An 18,874-nucleotide genomic window follows, 5' to 3' on the forward strand; every position below is an offset into this window, starting at 1 on the left:
AAAATCATCCTGGCTTCAAAAGAGTACTTACATATAATGGCCATCAAAGAGTTAAAGTTGCCAATATTAAAACACTCCCGTGCAACATCAATAAAGTATTCAATGACTCTTGCTCTGTGTTTCTTCTTCACAGGCTGTAGCAAAAAAAGGAAAATAAATACTCTGAAGCATATACAATGACACAATGAGACAGAATCAAGATGAATAGAGAAATGTCAACATCTGATACATTGGGAAGTTTTAAGGATAAGCATACCATGCAAATTTCTGTAGCTACCAGATAGCTAAGTCTGTTAAACCACTCAACATATGCTTCCAGGTTTCTGGTCTTCTTGTGATCATTGAAGCAGCTCTGGAAAAAAATACACATTTTATTTAAAGAATTCTGCTTTTATTTTATATTTTTCATTGGTTCTCAAAAGGCTGAGTCTCTTCGATACTAAAAGCTTTCTTTTAATAAACTACAGAGCCTTGCAATATTGAATTAAGTAAGGCTTCACAGAGAGTTAATATTCATATGCGTGAACACTAAAAATAAAGCATGCATAAACCAGGCAGCAAATAGCCTCATCATCTGATTCGAGTAAAATAACGTACTATGTGCTGTATTGGAATCTGGATATTTTATTGTTAGAAACATTTGAAATCCTTCAATCAGCTGTTCATGTTTCCACTGTCCTTGTATACTTTCTCCTGAAGTTTAAATAAAAAACACATCTTTTCCAGCTTCACTGTCCATGTGATAGACACACAGATGTGTAATTACATTACATGTCATGCTTAAAGCAAGTTGTGAAATGCAAAATGTTCCAGAAAATGTGTTAAAAAAAATGTTGTGTACCCTTGGAAACAACAGCATAACAAAGAGACTTATATGAAATATCACAGAAGTTACTGTTGCCTAGCAGCAAAAAGCAATCAGAAGCTGGTCTGTAAATGCAGCCTCATAAAAACATGTGCATGTCTGTCATACTGATTGGTTGCTACGCTTTTAGTAAGGAGTATCCTTTTCTGAAATCTAAAGGTTGCTAGTGAGCTAGAAGTAGTATTTTACATTTTGTTTTTTAAATAACTAGACCCCATGATTTAATGCTGGAGACAGAGACCATGTAGGTACATTATTTCACTGCTTGTTGAAAGAAATAAACCTTTCACAGGAGGTTTTGGTGTTTCCATATAAATTACATTCCAAAACTTTTCGTCAGTATTAAGTTTGAATCAGGCTACAATATCTAGCATATATTACAAAATTGTTTATTTTTTCTTTAAACTTCATGTGCTGGAACATTTCCCTTTGGGAAACAATATTTACAAATTTTAATAATTCTGGGAAATTAATTAATAAATATTCATGAATTAATAATAATTGTACTGCCAAGGTAAACTAGTGAGTATACTAGGTACCAATTTTGGGTGAATTGATTAGTAAAATCTACTTCCCCTGTAACTAAAGAATAAATGCAAGCAGTACCTATTCTGACAGAGTACAGGCAGTGTTGGGTACTGTACCTTCTCGTTGTCTAGGGGATCTTTATTCACAAATGCCTGCACAAATTCTTCAGGACCTATATAACTCAGTCTCTCCTAAAAAAAATCCACATCAATATTAACATTAATATTTTACAGTCAATATACATGATGTACTTATATCTTTTAGCCACAACAAAGAAGTAACAATTATTTGTGCAGTATCTAACATAAATCAAACTGATGTACTGATTTAATAGCACTGTAAGAGATATCTAAATGAAAGTTTAAAATTAAAAGTAGTACTTTTTCTCTAATATTAAAGATCTTATAAAGCCTTATTAGCATTTCAAACTTTCCATTGCTATATACAATCAAACAAAGCTTTGTTACATTAAAAAAATAAAAAGACAAAAATGACTTGCATGGTATAAACTTAAATTAAGTTGTACTGTTGTAACTTATTCTTCTCACAATACTCCACCAATAGGGAACATATTCACTTACCAGCTCTATGTGGGTAAGTTGCTGTGCTAACGTATAAGGGTCGCTACATACTGTCACAATGTCTCTCTGTATAGACTGAGGTTTGGTTTTGAGCACAGTCAGCCTATCTGGAACAGTGGCATTTATTTTCAACAGCACCTCTTCGTATTGGCTTAGTGTAGTCAGTTTCCGAATGAGAGACTGTGTCATCTGCTGGACAGCCTTACGGTAAATCTGAACCAGAAAACAGAAGAATAAGTAATTAGCCTAATTCCCAACAAGAGTAGTACAATTCTGCCAAAGCAAAAGAATAGCCAACCATTGCATAGGCACAACCCTAGAGGTACAAAAGACCTACCTTAGTGAACCTATGGCTACGGAATGTTGTAAGTGGGGAGCAGTAAGTAGATGGTCAAATGAATTCCTTCATTGTGAAGTAAGTAGGTAAAGATAGAACAGGTAAAGTTTTTTCTTGGTGTTTTCTAATTCTTTTTTTTATTTGATTATATTATTTTTTAAGTGAAGAATGAGATTAAGCTTATTTATAAGATAGTTTCCTTCCACAATCCAAAGACATACTGGTAGGTTGACCTTGGCGAGTATGTGTGTCATGTGATGGGCAGGCATCCAGGTCCAGGGTGTACCCTGCCTTGTGCCCATTGTTTGATGAGGCTCTGTCTCCCATGACCCTGAATTGGATGAAGCAGTTAGAAAATAGATGGATGGATGAGATGCTGTCATTCTAGTCACACACTACTTATTATTTACTATCAAGAAAATTATTATTATTATTCCATTTTTAAAGTTTACAATACTGACTGTTATTTCAGAGTATCTACTATTTGCTGTGCTAGTAAGATGGATGTCTCATGCCACCACTCAAGAACCACTGCTACTTATTTAAACCATCTGTCTGATAAGCAGTAGGAAAATATAAATGTCCACCGTCAATCAGCTGCACGCTGTAAGGTGATCAGTGTAGCACATGACTTCAATCCTATCTTATAATAAATTAGTCAGACAAGAGTAATACATTATTTTCAGAAATAGTTACCTTGATAGCTGTGCTACCACTTAATAGTCTTAAGATTGGAATTGGTCAGTACTGGGATGGTAAAGAAAATTAGGTTGTTGCTACAAGTGATGCTAAAGAACCAGCATGAGTCTTAACTCTTCCAGCATGAGACTCTTCCCCCAGGCCTAAATTTCCAAACTAATGCCCAAGTATGCCGACTATGACACTATGCTATAACTGGTACTGTCCTTCAGATGAGATATTAAATCAGGCTCCGACTACTGGGTCATAAAGTGGTTAAATTCCACCATGGACAATCTACCCTATCTATATTCCCCCCTTAATTAAATTGGTCAAATATTTCTCACTTCACCACCTGTGTAGTGGGGCTGTTGGTATAAATTGTCTTCCATATCTCACTTAATAGAATGGTGTACTTCAGTCATGCATTAAATCTCTTCCTATATGTAAAGCATTTTGGTGAAAAGTGTCATGTTAATGCAAGGAATTATTCTAGAACTAAAAAGCTTAAGAATCTCTTTGACCGACTGTTTTTCCTTTAAACATCAGTGAAGCAGAGGAGCTCCTGATGATTCAGAAATTATTAATAGAGTTATGACAAGATATGAGTGGTGCTCAGATTGCATAATTAGTCATTCACTTTTGTATAAAAGTATGGTACAGAAAATACCAATTTACTATTGCCTTTCACAATTCAATAAAGATGTATCTATAATAATGTCTGTGGGACAACAACATTTTTTGCTTTGCCATTTAAGTTACAAGATTACAATTCCTTCAAAAACGAAAACGTTTTGATTTATAGTAACCTGGAAATTCCAGAATTCCATAAAATGATTGGTAGCTAAGAATACAATGGTGGTCCTCATATTTTGTATTACTACAAAACAAGACATAAACATTACAATCTGTTGAAATGTATGCAGAAAAAAACAACCAAAATGACAGTTTGACCAGAACTTAAGAAATTTGAGAAAACCCTAATATCATCTGTGAACTCAAAGTATTAACAAATTGAAAATAATCACTTCATTCAAAAACTTTATATAAATACATTTTCCTTTTTACATAAATTGTTTATCTTTGCAAATGTATTTCCAGAAATGCTTTTTTCAAAGAGAAAATTCATTTTAACATCTGTTCACGCCAGACTTCATTTAAAAAAAAAACTAAATTAAAATATATTTAGGACCAAAAAGTTCTGATAACTAGCTTAAGTGACTGACATTTTCAAACAGCATGTTACTCTAGCACATGCTGTTAAAGCTGCAGTTTGCCTTCTGTCCAAAGTTAACCCTGGCATTGAGCTAAAATCATGGGAAATTAAGACAGCCTGGCTCACTGCATGACCTCTGTTAGAGTACACTTTTAACTTTATCTCCTCCTTTCCTGGAGCTCATGGATCACGTAGCACCAAAACCACATGACCTACTCCAGAAGGCCCTCACTGTTATGTAAACAGTGTTACTGATGGAAATGGTTCTTGACAGTACAGCACATGACAGAGTTCACACAGGAGCATACAATCCATAGCTCAGCCCAAACCTTGTTTTGTGAACCCTTGTTTTTCTTGGCTGTAAAGCAGACCTCAATGTTCTCTATATAGCCTACCACTTTCATAATGATAGCCTCTGAAAATCAATGGGTAGCAATACAAATGTGGCCTGGAATACACTGCACTGCACCACAAACAGATGTTCAAAATTCTATTTTGGGATACTGCCACCCTGCCTGAGATTGTGGTTCACCAGGTCAAAGGATTATACTGCAATTCATTACCACTAAAATCTGCATTTCATTTCAGCCTTTGCAAGTGCAATTCAAGGTTTGTTTTCTTTTTGAACCCCTAAAATCTGATAGCCTGAAAAGGCAAAAACAACAAAATCTGCTTTCTAAATTAATTGTTTTATTAAGTGCTTAAAGTGCTTCATACTGCAAAAAAATGACAACCTGGTAATGAGATGTCCAAAGCAATCAAACAACAGAGCAATGGAGTGATTTACTGGCAGGTAATCACTGATTTTATGTGATTGACTTGTTTCTTAATACAAACTGGAGGCATTTTATATTGTTTTTTTTTTTCAGTTTAAAGCATTTAGTACATTAAAACACATTCTAAACTAAATACTTTATTCTGTGGAATCACAACAGATGCATAACAAATATAATAAATATCACTTCAACGCTATTAAATGAAAAAATACATAGTTGACGCACTTCACTTTTAAAAACTCTGCAACTCCACTGAAGTAAGTTAATCCTCAATTTTAAAATAATGGGCCTTAAACAGTTTAAAGCATGCAAGAAAGTGGCTGCCATTGTTCTCATAATGGTCTATAATTATATCTAAATGAGGACATTGTGCATTCAGCTGACTGATGCAAGAAGTGCAAGCCATCTACTACTCCGTTAGTACCAGCCTACTGTATCTGCACAACAGCAAAACAAAAATACACACTGTTTGCTATGCAAACACAGAATATAAACATGCTTTGAAATCATACAGTGGAGCTTTCTGTATTTTGATGAATGAGACCTCATTTTCTGAAATGGAAAAATGAAAAAGTTATTTGGTTCTTGAGGCAAAGCAAATTCACTGCCAATTCAATTGTTCCATAACAGATTACAATGTTTAGGAATCCATTTTCATTTGGATTTATACTTAATTAATACTCTCAGACAACAGTGCCCTGTTCTTAAATATTTGTTTGTACCAACTGTGAACTGTCAAGAGTTATTTTTTATTTGTATTTACATTTACACTTGGATGGTGATTAAAAGGCCCAGCTGCTTCACAGACTTTAGATCCTGGTTTACATTGCAGACTAGGGTGACTTCTGTATTTTTCATATTGTTTATGTTGGTTTCCATTGAATGCTGATTCTTCCTACATCATCTACTTCCAAAATCATGCAGGGTAGGTTTACTGATGGCTCTAAATCTGCCCTTTGTTTGTGTGCCCTGCAATGACCTGGCATACAGTCCAGGGTGTAGAAACACCTTGTACAATGTGCTTTTTTTTATATATATTATATTGTTTATATATTATACAGAGGATTACAGAAACAATTCACAAAAAATAATGTAAGCATAACTCCCCATTTACATGGTCATTAGGTTTTTAATGCCATATTTGCCTTATTGTTTAAGGAAACAAATATATATATAAATAAATATATAGAAATATATTTTTCATACACATAATAATGCAAAAGTCTACATCTGAACATTTGTCATAGTTATTATCACTTCATTTTCATTTTTGCCAAATAAGCACAAAAACAGATTTCACTATTTGCAGAAATTGATTATTTCTCAAATATACAGAAAAGTATAAGAAGTAACAAAAAAGATAAGATGTGCTTTTATCTAAATATATTTTGTTTTTGCAAAGAAAATATTTAATTGGTAGAATCAAATTTTAATATAGTAAAATGATCTACTTTATGTAAGCAATGTTCATTTCTATGTGCAGATATGGAAGACACTGTTGTCATTTTTCTACCTATTTTAAAAGAAAAAAGAAACACCACAGACAAATATGGAGAGGGACATGCAGGTAAAGGTCCATGGCTTCACTTCAGAGAGGATTAAGGAAGATATCCACATTGCACAGTCACCGGCAGAATGGATGTGAAACAGTTCAGATTAGGTGGAATCAATAGCTGGTACTTTTACTGCAGAATTAATCATTTATAAAAGGAAAGATTATCTTTTCGCTACCTAAGTCTACTCCCCCTCTGTTCTCTATTTCTGAAAATTCTCCCTAGATAATACAGCATCTGCAAAATACACAGTCTCAAGAAATACCATAGTGAAAATGTCAGGAAAGAAAATAAAACACAGATCGACACAAAAAACAAATTTCATATAGTTTTGATCATCTCTGTCAGGTATATTCATCACTAACCAAATTTCACAAACCTTCTCATCTGTCATCACTTCAGAAAGACAATTACTTAAAATCTTTTGATGTAATTTTGCATTGTCATAATTATCTTAAAACAAGTGTAATTGTAAACTACTGTAGCCATATAATTAATCAGTTTGTAGATAAACTGTGTGACATACCAAGTCAGCAATAGTTTAACAATTCAAATGCTGGCTGAGGAAGACCACTTCAACTGACAAAGCTGTTGAGTTCCAAACAACGATCCTTTTCTTTTTATGCACTCTGGCTCTTCAGAGTATTTTGTGGTTAAACTAGTGCAGTTTACAGGCATTGCAAATTCATGTTTTCTTTATAGTGTTAGACAAATATCCTTTTGACTGTAAAACCAGGTAAAATATGTCTTGACATTAGTACAGTAGCTTAATAGGAATGTATGGTTACAAACATCACATGCCAACATTTTTGCATGACTACTTTAGGTACCATACACAGAAGCATGGGAGAGATTCGAGTTTTGAAAATGTGCTTTTAGCACAAAATTATTTCTGGAAAACAATTGGAATTTAGCTTGTTTGTAGGTCTGTCAGCAATTAAAATAAAAATTAATTATACATTCAAATCACTGCATATATGCATGCTGTAAAAGTGTCCGTTAAAAAGAATGTAAAAATAAAATGTCTCTTACTGGTACTAGATGAGAGCAAGGAATATTTTTATTCATAATACTGGACACAATGGAAACCTGTCTTCAAAAATCAAAAAGTCCAAAACATATTAAAAAGTGTATGTAGAACTCTTTGGCAGAGCATGAACAAATGACTAGATATCCTTTTCATATAGGAACAGCCAGGAATCATATAAACACTGTATTAGATTATAATTTTGATGGTTAAGGGCTTTGGACCCTCCCAGGATATTACTTTGTCTATAATATTAAAAAATCTTATAGTAAAACATAATGAACTGCTAAAGGTTTATATGAAGTCTAAAAGACACACATAGAGAAAGCCAATCCTTTTATTTTGGCCATACAATACAAAGTCCTAACTAAAAAAAAAGTAGTCAGGCAGTTTGTATGGAGATTGTCAATCCTGAAATAAGCAAGGACCATTCTCATTAAGAATATCAGATACAATGTGTTCCCTTTTGTTACTCCTGTGTAAAAAAGAGAAATAAAAATTACTTTTAGTTTTTTTTTCATACAAAACAGGACAAAGGGAATTTCTGTAGCTGTGAGGATAAACAGACCATATGTCAACAAAATACTCATAAGAGTCAATTTCAATGTACTAAGGATGTGGAGACCGTATCCTTCTGCTTTAACTTTGATCTCTTCAGTATGATTCATGACATCAAAACATTTGTTTTTCATTGTCAATCTCTCTGACTCATCCATCACCTCCTGACCCTCATACAAAAAAATTAAAAATAATAAAAACAGTATCAGACAATATTTTAGGGGTTTCAGGTGTGTTACATATCTCTGTGGTGTAAATACTGTATATGTATATTTTGTGTAACACAGCAATAGGTAGTGGAGATTTATTGTATAAAAGGTATTGGAAGAAAATAAGTGTGGACCATTTTAAATTAAGATTTTTGGGAAAAAAAGAATGATAGGTTGTTGATCAAAATACGGAGGATAAAGTTTGGGAAGTTTGTGTTCCTAAAGGTTGTCTTGGCAGAACAATGTTATATGCTGCCCACCCTCATCATTTTCTTGTATATTCTTAGATTTGGGACATTGATCTCTTGTTTTAAGTATTTCTTTTTTCCCTTGGTTATATTATATTTCCACTGTAAAGTTTACAGCCTTTTAGATTGGACAAAAGTAGGAAATATGAACAGGGCTGCTGCATGAAACAGGATTTACATTTTTCTCTTTCCCTTCATCATTGCCTCTAGTCTTTCTTGTATTATGAACTATACCTCATAATGTTGTCATTCACATCATAACCATTGTCTCTGGGTTAACTCTTATTTGTCCTTAGCATTAGACTGCACCAAAATGTCACAGTAATGTCTTGTAAAACGCTTTGCGTTCATAGTTTGGGTTCTAACAGGTGTCACTTTGAATGAAAGAAGAAACAGAAAGTTTATTATCCCAGTGATAATACAAAAAAAGCTGCTGACAACACCCCATGCAACTAGTCAATGACAAAAAGGACTGAACACCAACCTCTCTCACCAATTTCCTCGCCCCAAAAAGGGTATGTCTCATCTGGGAAATCACTGGGCTATAATCCCATAAAAGCTACTGCACAGATCTAGATAAATGAGGATGAATCCCCTTTTTTTATGCAGATGTCATCTTGTATAACATAAGTTTAAAAAACACACGAAACGGCCCTCCAGAAAAGTGGTCATCATAGATTCTCTGCAATGTCTCCTCCTTCACCTTTCATCTGCTGTGCAAGGGTTGGGAACTATGCATTATTTTCTTAAAAACCTTACGTGAACATCATGTTCGCTCTTTAAGATCCATTGTGTGGATGTTATGATGGGAATGGTCTTCCAGCCTGGTAATTTTGTGTTATACATTATACAGTTTTGTTGACCTAAAATCAAGTTATGTTTTAAGATCACTTGCTGAGAGTCCTATTTTAGCAATTTGTATACTTATATCCACCTCAGTTGTAACAAGCAGTACCTACTGCACTGTTCACTATGTGAGCAAAGCTACCATTTTAGCTAGTTCAGGAAGTTGAATTGCTTCAACTTCTTTTTATATGGTAAAGATGTAGATGCAGAGTCTGCATTCTTCTGAGTTCCCAACATCTCAGATGCAGAACAACAAATGATGGCAAACAAGAACAACAAGGCATGTTTAACTGCTGTGTAATGTTATAAAATTCTGGTCACATAATCTTCCATACCTTTTTATATAAATAAAAACAATCAAGTAAAATATCCCAAAAATCTGCTCATCCCAACATAAAAGAGTATTATGTGCCACAAGGTATGTCAATCAAAAGAAATATTACTCCATAAAAATGCAATAAAGTTTACAAAAGAGATATATTATTACTAGTAGCTTTTCAATATGATGTTACCTAATCTAATCTAATATCTTCAATCTTAATCTTGCCTAATCTAAGCAATCAATTTTAAGATTTCAGTACAGCAGTCAGTGGCAAGATTGAACTGGTGCATTCGCGAAACTAAAAGAGAGTTGCAATGTTCCGTTATTAAGAAAATAAGCAGTAGAACCTATTAATTTAAGATTCCAAGTATTCCAGTAACTGACCTCATCTCCAGTTAACAGTCTGTGGGTCAGTTCCTTCAGACTCCTCATTATCCTTTCATCTCTAAAGTCATAGGGAAATGTATCTGTCCATTCTGTCAGCAACTGGAGAACTTTAGGAGCAATTTTTCTTAACCTTATCTGTAGAGTTAAAAAAGAAAGAAAACCAAAACATCAGAGAACTTCAGGGGATGCCGCATTACTTAAGTCATTGTGAAAGTAATAAATACACACTGGATAATTTGATTTTGTGTGCTATTGTGAACACAGGAAGAAGTAGATACCATTTATATACAACCACAAATTATTACTATAAAGGTAGAATCCCAGTATAAGGCATTTTAAGGTCTTAAAGGATAAAAGCTGAAACTTGAAACTGTGGTGATGTAATTATAGTAGTTCCCCAGGAATCATTATGACTATTAGAACTAATGATCTTCCTAATTTATATAAATGATTTAGATTCTATTTCTCAAATGATACCAAATAGGAGGATTAGCAAACACGTTTTACAAGTTTCAAAAGAAATTGAACAAGATGGACATTCATGGAATTCAAGATTGGACAAGCACCTGGCAGATGACCCTTAGCACAGATATGCACAGAGTATCATTTAGAGAGAACTAAATATATTGATATGAAATGGCAAACACTAAGATCTAAACAGCAGTGTGTTCACCTACTGTAGGTGTTTATGATGATACATTATTTACATATTAGTTCAGGTGGGTAGCTGCGTCAGCATGCGTAGGCTGCAAAGGAACAAGTAATAGGTTTATTCCATGCTGAAAAAAAGAAGAAAGAGAACACAACGTTTCGGCCGTGGAGCCTTCTTCAGGTGTCACACCTGAAGAAGGCTCCACGGCCGAAACGTTGTGTTCTCTTTCTTCTTTTTTTCAGCATGGAATAAACCTATTACTTGTTCCATTATTTACATATTCCTGATAATGTGGCAAAGCAATGCAAATAGCAACCAAAATGCTAGTATATATACTGTATATTGTAGAATTTAAATGGATTCTATTCAGTATAGTTTTGGTCGGCAAGTTACAAAAATGTTGGTGCTCTGACATATGTACAGAAAATTTTACATTTTCTGAATATTTTTAAACATAAACTATTAGTGGATTTGATTCAAGTATTTAGATTTAGAATCTGATTTAAAAAGTGTAGCTTTTTTACCACTTTCTCCCAAAACTGAGATTATCAGAATGTTCTCTAACTGAAATCATTACCTTGTCAGCACCAGGATCACAAAGTCTCTGCTGCTCAATGCACAAGTGGCACACCTTGGCCAGAAGCTCATAGGGATGAATGAAAAGCCGGGAGCTGAGCAGGAAAGTAAATATGTATGTTCTCTGTGAAAAATAAGAGTAAACATTAAAAGCTTCAAAGGCTCACTTTCTTGGTAAGAATTTTACACCCCGTAACTGTAAACAAAAGACCCGATACTTAAGACTCTGTGTTGAGCACTTCTTAATGTTCTGTAGTGTACACTGCCTGAAGCAGCAATGATCCAAGTAAATAGTATATTATATAAAATAAAATAATCACAGTAACTACCAAAACCGATAATTGTAATATGCATTTTATTCTTATTGCTTTGATGTGTCTTTTTCCACAAGTTCACCACTGAACTAAAGACATACTCATCATCAGCTCAAACATCTAATTTCCATTAAAGACTGTGGTAAACATTAACTCATGATTTTTAAACAACTTGTTGTGAATAAGGACATTTTGTGTTTTAAAAACTTTGTAACTTATGTTATTTTTTAATTGTTTTCCAATAAGCATTGTTTATTCCTTTAAAACGTTTTTGGGCTTGATTGTGAATGAAACACAGGCACTTACATCAGGGTAGTAATCCACATTAGGAACTAAAAGTTGAATTAGGGCCTCTACAGATCCTGACACAAGGTTGTTGTCGTGGTAATATAGACCCCCATAGCTGTCCTCATTTGTTTGGTATAGATTCCGGTTATAACCACTGGTGGAGAACATAGCCACAAATGGTGGTGTTTGTGGCATATTTTCCTACAAAACAAAAGGAAAAAGTAATCCCAGATGCACAACACATATGTTTAACAATGTTTATTCAGACAATTAAAAGTTATATTTCATCCGTAAGCTATCGAGGTGCTATATATATATACAATATATATACTATATTACAGTCTAAGCATTCAGTTGGTCTATTATATTTTAATGTCTTTCTTAAGAGAATGTATTCCTGGGATAGAAAATGTTTGCTTCATATGAACACGGTTTATGGTCTAATCACACCCCGAGTTTCCAGGAACTTTCAGCAGATATTTTGTAGTAAAGCTCACACACAATATTATTTTAAAAACTTCTGATTCACATGGATACTTTATACAGAAAACCCATTTATAAAAATTCTGATAACTGTGACCATTCTGACCTTGGAAAAAAAAAACATCAATTCAGGAGTGTGTTGTGAAAGGGGTATCTAGCTTGCCCTTCAGCATGTAAACAACTTGTGGTATCAATCAGATCCTCGGCACAGATTCCCACACCATTTTTATCCACCACCTCCTCCTAATGCTTACAGAACTCTGCTTTCAAAGGCAGGGTTCCAGAGTGTCCTGCTAATGAGCCACCTGATTCCACGAACAGCCCGTAGCAGTGAGCCAGCACGAGCCATGGTACCATCTTGCCGGCTAGGTCTTTTTGACGTCTTTACAAAAGACTTGAAAGATGCATTTGGAGGCGCTAAACTATTGAGCGATTAGTCAGATTCCTTGAGTTAATGCACGTAGCAGAGCACCACTCCTTTTACCAACACCTCTGCACAATGGCGGCTTTCAGAGTCAAAACACAGGACACGGGGACTCCAAACAATAGGGAGCTCCATGACTGCTGCTGGCTATAGAAGGAACCATTTGGGCACACACAAAGATTGAAGCCGGAAGGTGGGTTGCCTGCTGGAGCCAAAGAGACCCCATTAATCCTTCTTTTCAATAAGCCAAAAGAGATTTGCATCAAAATGAATTATAGCTGGGTGTCTGGGAAGTCACTTCAGTACCCTCAGCATCTGTTCCACCATGTGTTTGTCTCCCATTCCACTGTGGAAAATCAGCTCTTACTGGAATAATATAAAAAAAACAACGTGCCTCTGATGCAACTTGTATCACTAACTTGTCTTATAATGTACCAGAGAACAAAACAAAAAAAAAACAAACAAATAACTAATCAGCAGGAATTCATATGAAATCTAAAAGCCCCCCCAAACAGACTTAAAGGAAATAGTACTGTGCTCTACATAAGCATCCTAAATACCGACTGTAGACAGCCATATTTAAGACAACACACTGTCACAAAAAATCTTTAAGTATGAAATGTGGACTACATTTTTAGATACAATTCCACCATCAATTATTAAAAGTAAATTAATATTCAGAACTGAAACACCTATATATAGCATAATTCAGTTGTACACAATGTAACAAGCACCCTGTGAGTTATTACAACACATCCCTGTAAGTAATGCAGGCTTAACCACAGAAAATGTTACAGACTGCTTTCTGATTGAAAACAAGTTACCTAGTAGACAGAATGAAAAGGTACTTTAAAAAGACACACCCTTAATGCCTTTTTATAGATCGAATCCCAGCTGCAACAGAACATAATCCTGTAAAACAAAGCAGCAGCAGATCATAAATAACACATCTGAAACTATAAAGATTTGGTCTGCAGGTCACATGTCAGTCCCAAGATGCAAACAGGTGAGCACTGAAAAAAAAATTAAACTGCTATTGACATCATCAGCATTTTCTGTACTCCTTGTGTGGAAACAATTCATTTTTAAATTACTAAATTACTACCACAAACATTCAGTCAAATAAAAGAAAACTATATCCTTATCAGCTGAGAAAAATCATATATAACAATATATAATACAATCATAAGAAAAAAGTGAAAATATACATACAGACTTACAAAGGAAACCTTTTAGCATCATTTTAACTCCTTAAGTGTTTAAAAAAATGATTTCATATGTAGAAGCAGAATTAGAAAAAAAGGCATTTCACAGATTCAACTATAATTTTATTAACAATATCATTTCAAAGATGAAAACAATTGTAAGCAGAAAAGTAGGAAAAACAAAACAAAAATACTTTTTCACACACCCCAAGAAGGTTCCATGGCTAAAACGTGGAAAGTAAAAAGATGTTTTTGTTTTGAACTTTTCAGTGTTAAATTAAATACTCACACACCATTGCAGCTACCCACTCTGACAATATCACATGAAGATGACAACTGTATCTATAATGGCATCTTGAGTCAAAGGCTGTTTATCAGTCAAGAGACTTTTTTCCCAGATGGGGAAGTTGATTCATGGCCATCATAGTGCTACAGGTCTTGTTTACACTGTTGAGATACTGGTGACAGATATTAAGGAATATGGACATTTTACCAAAAAGGTAAAAGCATATTATTTCATCTCTCTTCTAAACATGCTAAAATAGTTTTTTTTAGAATATGTGGTTATTATGACTTATAATTCCTTATTATATGCATGTACAGTATGTGACTTTTTGAAAAATAAGTCTAGTATCAGACCATAAAATAATAAAAAGTGTGAAATTTCAGACTTAATCATGGTTGTATTTAATTTTGTGCTAAAATTTTGTTGTTTTATTTTTTGCCCAAAACTAACTTGACTGTACTGTGAAGAATCAAAAACTTTAGGTAAATGTATAAATGTGCCCTTTTTTAACACTAACAGGTACTATGTATGTGCTTTAGTTCATAGAGAAAGCAAAAATTAGTGGAATAGCCAACTTTTCTATCAATGAGGTGAAAACTATGACAAAAAAACTGACAGAACAAGCTGTAAAATCAAAGACAGGAAAAGGGGAAATTATTCTCACAAGTTACAAACATAGTGAATCCTTGATTAGATGTACCTCATCAAAAAATGTTGGTCATTAACATGTTTTAAGTCCAAACTTTTTGACCCATCTGCAATGTAAGGCCACATTCAGTCTTATTTGATCAACTGCAGTTCCTAGCTAACTAGTATAACTAGAAAGCTATACAGCCCAAACCTTGATATAAACAAATCAAAACTACCCTGGACTGTTGAAACAACCGATTTCCTCACAGACTTTTACAATAAGCATGAATGAGATTGTAAACATTAATCTTGGTAACTATTATATATTACTGCTCACAGTTATATTACCAACACACAGGAGAAAAAACAAGATATTCTAGAAAAATGTATTCTCTGTATACGGTTGTTATATTTTCAGTGCAAAACAGATTTCAAAGCAATAGTTCACTGGCTAGCTTGTTCTTGACATTCTGTGAGGAAGGACCTCTTTTATTTCAGCACACCTAGAAACCTCACAAAGTAAACAGTTCAAAGGCCATTGAAAACTGCATACATGGAAAGCAAAACAACAACAATTCACTGATAAGATATTTCAAGCCAAAAAAAGCATTAAAATGTAAAATAAATTTCAAACATGTTAGGAATATGAGTGAGCTGTCATGCATTTATTAGATAAAACATAAATGATTGATGTACACAAACCTAATTAATTCAGTAACTGAATATCTCACACAGATGTTATAAAGTAATATACTCAACAATGGTGCTGTCTCTGATCTCTGATACTAAAACATTCTACTATAACAGATAAACATATATATAGAAATCAATTCACATTTTTTGGGGTTACAAAAATCAGACCGAGTAAAAATTATACCTTATTATACCCTTCTAAATATGGGTCAAAACTAATATAAATCTGTAATCATCAGTATGAATATGAGTAACCCAATTTATCTGACGGGAAACTTGTGTGACTCAAACAGCTGCTTTTCCCAAATATAGAAGCATGACATTTTGCACAACATCGGAGAAAACGATTTCACACTTAAAATTCAGTTGACTACCGTAGTCACCTGATTTGTGTATATGTGCTGTATCACAAATTGCAGCAGATTTCATTTAAGGCATTTTTAACATTACCGTAAACTTTAACATGGGAAATATCCAGCACCAAAAGCCCTTATTAGTATATTCATCTAACGTGACAAATGGTGGTATCCCTGATGCTTACACAAGCAAAACAATGAAAACAATAAATGTATGTTTTAATGACTGTCGTTTTATGCACCGCAATGTGCATATGTATTGTGTTAAACACTTTATTACTGTATGGTACATTTTATAAACGCTTAATTTTGGATCAACAGCGTAGCATGAAATAAATCTAAAAGAAAAGAAACGTAGAAAAAAGCAACCAATCCACCACCAATAACATCGTAGACATTTCCAATCACGCCGAATGCGGACGGACCATTTCCAGGGCTTAGTTCTTGTACTAGAGAGTGAATGGCTTCTTGCATGGTCATCATAACTTCAGCTAACAGACCTAAGCTAACCTGTTAAGTGGTAGTATTTTTAAATACGACAGTCGGGTGTTATAACTATCTGATAAACGTCAATATCGTTAAACAATAAATATGCTATCATTAAGGGTAATGTAGCTATTAGTTATTCCTTGAAAATCTTTAATCTTTACGCAACACTATTTCATCCAAAGCACAGTACGGACGGCTTCCATTAAGTGGATCTGCTCTAGCCGCTTCTCATCATGTACAGCACACTATACAGCAAACAAAACATTAAACGCACCAAGAGAAAACGTCTTTGTTGTCCACAACTGTTTCAAAGGGAGAAGCTTTCAACAGATTTAGCTTTAAATTGTATGACAAACCATTTGAATCAGTTATCAAAATACAGGATTTTATGCCTGTGCTACTCATTTCAAGGTGCAGAATTCGTATCTATAACCATGTAAAAGAAAAAATATCATGCGTGTAGCTGAAGTCGATGACCTGCAGTAGCTTTTGATGCAACGATCTTACAAAGACATCAGGTTGAAAGTACTGCATTTTTTAGCATTTTATACCCAGAAAGATTCAAATTTTCATAAACATATTTTAAAATGTGTTGATGCCCATAATAAAAATAAAACACAAAACATAACTGCAATCAGTTAGTCAGAATAGATATAAAACAGTAACAAGCTCACCTCAGACGATAACGGCATCAGAGATCCCAGTACACTGACTCCTTTTTACTTAGCAGAGAATGTAACAGAATTACTCAAAATGCATTTCCCGAACAGCCTTTCAAAATCCAAAAGCCGACAGATTCCACCTGAGTCCAAAATATGTTTACAGTAATCGACGTATCCTTTTGGTCCTTGGATGAGAACAGTGTCTTTCACTGCACCCTGAACATTAACATTGGAGTTTCTGAGCTAAATCGCAACATTCACACTAGTCTACACAATGCATCCGCCCACTGAATGAAACCAAGACGCAAACATCACAGGCTTATTCAAATCAGTCGGCCATGTAGCGAAGAAACCCATCCCCGAACTCTTTCTGGCATTAAAACTACATCGCACCGGGGGGGCACATTTACCATACAATGCTGGCAATTCTTACTGATGAACGTCTTTTACTCAACTACAAAACGATCGTCTTCGCCCGAGGAAATTTAATTTGAACAATTGTTTGCTTGTGACTGGATATATAAATACAAACAAGTTTTTATCTTGGCCTAATATAATCAACAATTGCACATTTGTCAAACACCACGCGAGAAGAGGAAAAATAAATTTTAGATTTAAAAATATATTTTTTAGAAAATTAGCTCTCTTAATATATTCAAGCATCATAGTATTACTCCTTTGCACCTGCAATAAAATTTCGAAGTGGTTTTAGCTCGCTTCTGATATATGGCCGATTATCCTGCTACCCTCCCCTGAAATACTCAAACAGTTCTGCGATACCAGTAGGATACAGCCAACAATTCAGTTTTTCTTAGTTATTAAATTAAATTTTGCTGGCCATACTGTATATCATATGTTGAAAAAAACAAACAAACATTTCAAACACCAGTGAAGATAGATTTCAATATTGTTACAGTTTGGTTTCTTAAGTCTTGAATTGTTTTCGTCTTTAGCAGATGATACTTGTAGAGACACAGCTAAATTATTAAAGTCTAAAATCATAACATTCGTATTCTGCTGAAAAAGAATATTAAAACAGTTATAGGCTGTAATAGACAGTTATAGAAAAAAAGATCAAATTAAACCTCTTGTTACTGAAAAAAACAAAACCAGTGCAACTCTCTAGCTCTAGCAAGTGTTTACAAGCTCTAGCAAGGAAAATTCAAGCACCTTAGGAATTTTCGAATCTGTAGTTAATTTAACTGACCTAAAAGCCAGAAGCGGAAAGGAAGCTGTAACATACAGATGCCGCATCCAATTCAATACCTACAGTACCTGGAAATCTTGAGCACTGTTTTAAAATGTTCCTTGCTATTAACCGTTCTCACTTTGTTTTTATGTGCACATTAATTGAAATACTCATTCTCTTCAAGGCTGCATCTAAGACACACTGGATCAGAATCAGATTACTACTGCTTGTTCAAAATATTTTAACATAAACTTCGAACGATGTCGCGTCTGATTACTCTCTATCCACAATATGTGTAGTTTTGCCACAACAACGACTAAAAACACAATAGTAAATTAATTTACGTATCACCCTTTAAGATGTTGCATTAAATCCTACAATGCATATTCTTTCCATTACGTGTATGTTTTATGCTTAAAAAATGTATATTTATGAGATGTCAGTCTGATGACACAATTTCAATTGTAGTGTTTTTCAACATTTTTAACTTTAATTT

At 34.1% G+C, this 18,874-nt stretch overlaps 1 protein-coding gene across 2 annotated transcripts in view; it reads right to left on the bottom strand.

Moving 5' to 3' along the window:
• Positions 1–17,619, bottom strand: part of rasgef1ba (RasGEF domain family, member 1Ba) — a 31,322-nt gene extending 13,703 nt beyond the window's left edge. Inside the window, exons 1-9 of one of the 2 annotated variants that reach the window (XM_015365094.2) lie at positions 17,202–17,619; positions 13,732–13,780; positions 11,980–12,162; positions 11,361–11,483; positions 10,129–10,266; positions 1,975–2,187; positions 1,510–1,584; positions 257–352; positions 32–134 (exon numbers count right to left, since the gene is read on the bottom strand). In XM_015365094.2, the coding sequence (XP_015220580.1) occupies positions 32–134; positions 257–352; positions 1,510–1,584; positions 1,975–2,187; positions 10,129–10,266; positions 11,361–11,483; positions 11,980–12,162; positions 13,732–13,776 (976 nt within the window). In that variant the 5' untranslated portion in view covers positions 13,777–13,780; positions 17,202–17,619. The remainder of the gene's footprint in view (positions 1–31; positions 135–256; positions 353–1,509; positions 1,585–1,974; positions 2,188–10,128; positions 10,267–11,360; positions 11,484–11,979; positions 12,163–13,731; positions 13,781–17,201) is intronic. The other variant, XM_015365096.2, reaches the window with a different exon arrangement.
• Between the last annotated feature and the right edge of the window lie 1,255 nt (positions 17,620–18,874).

The sequence above is a fragment of the Lepisosteus oculatus genome, chromosome 3, assembly GCF_040954835.1.
Source record: "Lepisosteus oculatus isolate fLepOcu1 chromosome 3, fLepOcu1.hap2, whole genome shotgun sequence".
Taxonomy (NCBI): Eukaryota; Metazoa; Chordata; class Actinopteri; order Semionotiformes; family Lepisosteidae; genus Lepisosteus; species Lepisosteus oculatus.